Source organism: Haliotis rubra, unplaced genomic scaffold (assembly GCF_003918875.1).
Source record: "Haliotis rubra isolate DU_JTF1 unplaced genomic scaffold, ASM391887v1 Scf1606, whole genome shotgun sequence".
Classification (NCBI taxonomy): Eukaryota; Metazoa; Mollusca; class Gastropoda; order Lepetellida; family Haliotidae; genus Haliotis; species Haliotis rubra.
In genome coordinates, this window is record NW_025765566.1 from 28,513 (window position 1) to 35,000 (window position 6,488).

At 39.6% G+C, this 6,488-nt stretch overlaps 1 protein-coding gene across 1 annotated transcript in view; it reads right to left on the minus strand.

Moving 5' to 3' along the window:
• Positions 1 to 6,466: 6,466 nt before the first annotated feature.
• Positions 6,467 to 6,488, minus strand: part of LOC124271501 (FMRFamide receptor-like) — a 1,047-nt gene continuing 1,025 nt past the window's right edge. Inside the window, exon 1 of the mRNA XM_046706653.1 lies at positions 6,467 to 6,488. This exon is cut by the window's right edge and continues 1,025 nt beyond it. Within this exon, the coding sequence (XP_046562609.1) occupies positions 6,467 to 6,488 (22 nt within the window).

The window sequence follows — 6,488 nt, forward strand, 5'->3', positions numbered from 1 at the left end:
TGTGTGGGGTGTACAGAAATTGAGCCGGTTTTGTATGGGAGGGAATTTCTGTTAGAGACAGATCACCAGCCTCTAGTGTGGATGACCAAGGCTAAGTTGGCAAACGGGCGAGTTATGAGGTGGGCCTTAGCTTTGCAGCCGTACAGATTCTGTATCAGAGCGGTGAAGGGTGTGGAGAATGTCGGGGCCGATCTCATGAGCCGGTGTCCACCGTGAGTTTATTTTCCTGTATTCAAAACTCCAATGTGATCTGTCCTAGTGTATATAATTATTTTGCAAATAATTATCAAGGATGGGAGGTGTGTCAAGATCACATGTGGTTGAGCTGTATATACGTTGGATGTTTCTTATAGTGTGGTTGAACTGTATGTGTCGGTTGAGTGAGTGTACGTGCAGTTGGGCTGTGTGCGAAGTGAGATTGCACGTGAAAAGCAGGCAGTTTCTGCGACTTAGTCATAAAAGTGGACGGTTTGATGTGACGGGTGCAGTCGTGATATGATAGAGCGGAGCGACGGTGTGAAAGCTGAGCCAGGAAAATTATCATGGCTGTCGGGGCCGTATTGGCTTGACGGCCTGTGTGCTGGCTAGTTAGTTGAGTGTGGCGGGTCAACACCAAGTATGCTGACCAGCGAAGTAATGCCTCTCACCAGTGCCTCTCACCAGTGTTGTGACCGGACGTTGTCCAGTGCCAAGTATGGAGGGCAGGGTAGCCTCAAGGTATTGCCGGTTGAGTGTGGCGGGTCAACTCCAAGTATGCTGACCAGCTAAGCGATGCCTCTCACCAGTGCCTCTCACCAGTGTTGTGACCGGACGTTGTCCAGTGACAAGTATGGAGGGCAGGGTAGCCTCAGGGTATCGTCAGACAGGGTGTGACCGTGTTCGTGAGGACGTGAACTGTACATACCATTAATCTGTGCAACCTCCTGTATAGGAGCCGATCGTCAAATAGATATGGACTGGAATATTACATTTTGTAAATGTTTCATTTGTATGCCTATATTTGATTTGTGTATTGTGTATAGGAGTATGAGTGTATTGGGTACCGCTGGTGTAATGGAGTACTGAGTGTGTATTTGAGTGATGTACTGAAGGTGTATTTGAGTGATATATGACTGAGATGTTTGGATGAATGTATTTGAGGTGAGAAGGGGTGCAAGCTGAATATTTGAACTTTTCTTGATTTTCCATTTCATTTTGTTTTGAAATAAATTATATTTATTTCAACACCACCTTTGTTTTATCTATCTCGCATTGTGACAATACCACAGCTTACTAGATTTATACATTTGGGGTTTCGCGGGAATGAAAACCACAAAGGCTACAGGGTGTGAGCTGAGGGAGCATGTATCATCATTGGACGAATCCACAGAAGTACACGTTTCTCAATCGATGAACAATGTAAATCTGATTACTGCAGTATGTATCATTTCATTGTAACTGGACTTGCTTAGGAATAACGCACAAGGTGGTCCTGTTTAAGTGTGTAATGTAATTAACTAATACACTTATCAAATGCATTCAAGGATTGTTGTATATTCGGAAAGATTTCCGCCCGTAACCCCCATTTTGGGGTGGTTTTTTTTGGATTTGTTTTTGATCATTCTATGCCTAAGAATAGATGGGGTTTTTTTACAGAAAGCCCACCCTAACCCTAACCCTAACGTAATATTGCTAAATCTGATCCCTAAACCTAAACACTAACCCCTAGAAATAATCATAATACATTTCAAGCGGGGCTTACGGGTGGAATTCCTACCGAAATTTTTCCCCATCGTTAACATTTAGAGAGATACGGGCGGATGTCTTACCCAAAATATACTCATGCCAATAATAAATAGTACATGTATTAAAGTTGAATTAAAGATGAGTCAACCAGGAGCTAAGTATATAGATAAGTTATACAAGTTTATTTTATTCTGTATTTTACAGTAAAACATAATACATTATTTCATTACATTAAATATATACAAATATGTAAAATACTGACCTATATACAGCACTGCCACATCTTCAACCAAATACATCATCCCAATTGCGTAGATCGATGCTCATTCTGTTGATCACGGGATTGTCTGGTCCAGATTCGATTACTTACAGACCGCCACCGTTGGAATATTGCTGAGTGCGGCGTAAAACAACAAAACAAACCACAAACAACCCACCGAATACATCTAGATCCAGAAACATGGAACACACGTGGCTTTTGCACGTCACTGAATGTCAACTCCAATAATATCTAGTACATTTCGACTCCGTGAAGGCCCGGGTTAGAAGACCCGGGTTAGAATATTGACCTTCAGTAACCAATGCTTGTCGTAAGAATCGACTAACGGGATCGGGTCAGGCTTGCTGACTTGGTTGACATTATGCCATCGGTTCCCAATTGCGCAGATCGATGCTCATGCTGTTGATCACTGGATTGTCTGGTCCAGATTCGATTACTTACAGACCGCCGCCATATAGCTGGAATATTGCTGAGTGCGGCGTAAAACTAAACTAACTCCACCCACTCTAGTACATTTCAGTATACCTACGCCTTTTCATGTGCTCTCTTACGTAAATGCATACGCGTACGTACACATACCCATACTTACTGACATACACGTACGCACACATACCCATACTTTACTGACATACACGTACGTACCAATATGAAATACGGACATATATTCACGTTACACAAACGTGTTGCAACCTGACTGAGTTTACATTAAAGGGGAAGTGTACACGAATAAATCACATTTATTCTTCTGTGAATCAAAGTGAACTGTTTTAATTAGTTAATACCAATGTTTGAAAATATACACCAATGTAAGTATAACCCCAAAATAAGTGCTGAAATGTTATGCCAATCTGAAGCTTTGTTTGCCGAGCTAAACAGGCCTGAGTTACCGCCCTTTGATTATGACGTAATTGGTGCCACTTGATTTTAAACTGGTCTGCTGTCTAGTCCCAAATCAAAAGATAATAATACTGAAATTAATCACGTGAAAAAAGTTTGTGAAAATTCGAAAGAAGCATAAGAACAGAAAATGTAAGCAGCAGGACAGATTGATCTTGTGTGTTTTCATTCATAACCTCACCTCGATGAAAATACCAAATATGTATAACAATGTTGACGTCCGTATGATATCACTATCGGGAAGCGACTTTTTCAAAATGGCGTGTTCACTGACACGAGTACGCTGCAGTTGTCGAAGAAATTTTCGTTGTTTGGTTGATATTTTCTTCTTGTTTCATTGTGACCAAGGGAAATAGTCAGAAATTAAGAGAGGTACCGTCATCGTTGTGCGTGAGTTTGCGTCAGTCATGGCGTCATGCTTTCAGAAACTATAATATGTTGTGATGAATCTAGAAAATCATGGGAATACACCTATTTTATTTAACTATCGCTTGCTACAATACCTTTCCCATGCATGTTCTAAAACTAATGAGCAAGTGTATGCAACAAGTAGGCGAGCGGATGCACAGTGTAAAATCTGAGATTGGCTTTGTTTACCTTTCAAACAAGTGGTCCTTTCCCAGCGTGGCATCTGATATATTTCGTTCGATTTCACTGAAACACTTCGAATTGGTGACAAAGTCCATTTGTCAGTTTATTTTGAACTGTATGAGAAATTCAGGAATTCGTGTCAGGAAGATGGTGTTGAACTATATACAATTGATTTTATGGGCGAAATACAGCCGACATAGAATCTACATGTGACGTGATTTTATAAACACTCTGTAAAATGGCTGAAAATTCACTTTGACGTAAATTGTGTTTGCAAGAGTATTTTCCAAAACATTCTCAGCGATATTCGGTTCATCGACAATGTTTCAGAACGAGCATTAGTGATTTGATCATACAACAACAAAACTACCGCTGATCACAATGATAGGTCTTTTTCTTTTAAATTCAATTCTCCCAGTAAACTTTGACATTTGAATTAAGACACGCAAAATGCAGTGAATGGTGATGTAGTAATGTGTAAAACTGGCGAGATTTACGATGCATGTAATTTTCAGTATATTTGATCTACAATGAGCGGATGATATAGAAAAAACGAATTTCAAACAGAGTTCAAAAGTGCAAATTGCATTTATTTTCGTGATGTACATGGATATGGTATCGATATCAAAGTGAAGGTGGAAGAGGACATATTGTAATTTTAGTAACAAACGTAGAATGCCGGCACATTCGCCGATGGCAAGTTAGATGTAGTGCACATTTTAGTTTTTGTGAAAAAAGATACCGTTGAAAAGGCGACCGACACAGGTTGAATGTTATACAATTTGGTTACGTGGTGACACATTTAGTACAATGTATACGTTTTTTCAAACTGCAACATCATTACAGTGTAGAACTGATGACATAGCCAGCTGACGGCAAGGCAACAGGTGGATTAAAACAGTAGTCTGCGCATCGAGACACAAGAACCGCACCTATAGCTGCACCACGTGTGAAATGGGTCTAATAAGGTCTAACGACGTCATTCGTTTATCATTTGGGCACCAATGACGTCATTTCCAAGGGACATAAGCCATGGTGTGTTTATTGTGGACACAGAACTCTCGGTAAATGTTGAAAATATGAATTGATATAAAAATTGATAAAAATAAATGAGTTACTTCAGATATATGTACGGGTTTGGATATAAAACTACTTGACAAACATTTTTCATGATGAAAACGGGCAAGACAAAAAGGTTTATTTTCGTGTATACTTGCCCTTTAACATAATAATTACATCATTTTGGGATCGTGATTAATAGAACTTCAAAGGAACTTTTCAAAGTATAGATTCTGTACATTAATTACACACGCACGCAGAAACAGAGCGTGAGTTGTGTGTAACCAAACTTTGTCTTGGGCAACATATTTCTTTTCAGGTGTATTAGAGCATGGAAGCAATGGACAGTGTATGCAATGGGTAATGATGTTTGTAAATGGTATGTGTAAAATGTAGATTTCTGAAGACAGTGTTTCTGTGTTATTATGATAGTCATTAAGTGCAATATGTAACTGCATTATACTGAAAATATTTTATATTTTCTTGTAAAAAATTTTACCTCGAACATCACTGTCAAAAGAAAATGGCTGATTTTGTGTCACTTCTGAGTTTATGAAAAGTCAGTTAATGTTTTAGACTGACTGGAAACGATTACTAAGTTGCGCAGATGTTGTCGTTAGGCCGTTGTTGTCAGGTGCAAAGGCGTAGCTACCAGAAGCGCTCATAAAAATTAACAGGATCAACAACGCTTTTTCTTTGATTAGCGCAGTCAACACACATGGTTCACTGTGTTCCTAATGCATGTATGCAAAGTGTGAGTTGACACTTTAAGAAAATATTGATATTTTGCATTTCTTTTTGACAGTTTATTTAGAAAGGGTCAACAGTCCATACAATATTTCCATAACATAATACAACAAAATGCCTGTTGATAGTTTTTATTGCCTCAAATGTGTGAATGATAAACAACAATTCATACATACTAATCAAGAGAAGTTACAAAACTGACACGGCCTCCTGGCAGATCAACTACAGTGACATAAAAACAGGGAGCTCTTCGAGCATTTTATACTGTATATATATACTCAACTACGGTTATAACGATCTCAAGGGGCGGTGGGGTAGCCTAATGGTTAAAGCGTTGGCTCGTCACGCCAAAGACCCGTGTTCGAATCCCCACATGGGCACAATGTGTGAAGCCCATTTCTGGTGTCCCCCCGCCGTGATTTTGCTGGAATATTGCTAAAAGCGGCGTAAAACCAAACTGTCAGTCAGTCAGTATAACGATCTCAAAGGGACCACCAATTATATATCATTTCAATGCATCCCACGTTTGTTATACCAGGGATACTCTACAGTCTCTTTAGTCTCCCTGGTTATACGCATTTCAACTTACTAATACTGCAGGTTGCCGGCAGCCAATAACAGTTCGTTATAAGCTTGATCGTCATAAGGGGCGGTGGGGTAGCCTAGTGGTTAAAGCATTGGCTCGTCACGCCGAAGATCCGGTTTCGAATCCCCACATGGGTACAATGTGTGAAGCCCATTTCTGGTGTCCCCCGCCGTGATGTTGCTGGAATATTGCTAAAAGCGGCGTAAAACCAAACTCAGTCACTCAGTCAGTGGTCGTCATAAACGTAGTTTATCATACATATCTATAATCAAAACCATACTTACCCAATACTTTGCCTGTGAAAATGTCTGGGTTTGCTAAATGCCAATTTATCAAATCATGTACATTTTATTAAAATTAGCCTGTTGCGTTTACTCCAAATCGATTAGCGCACCTTTTCTGCTTGAAGATCTAATCTTGAGCTTATGAAGATCAATGCAGAGCATGGATTATGTTCACGCAGAGTTGAGAGAAAGTTCTGATTCAAACAAAATTAGAGTTATGTATGTATTATCTAGTGCCTCAATTAAACGATGACGTTTTTAACAGAAATCGAAACAGGACCTGACCTTCTATACTCATCAAGAGAGCGACATGGTATAT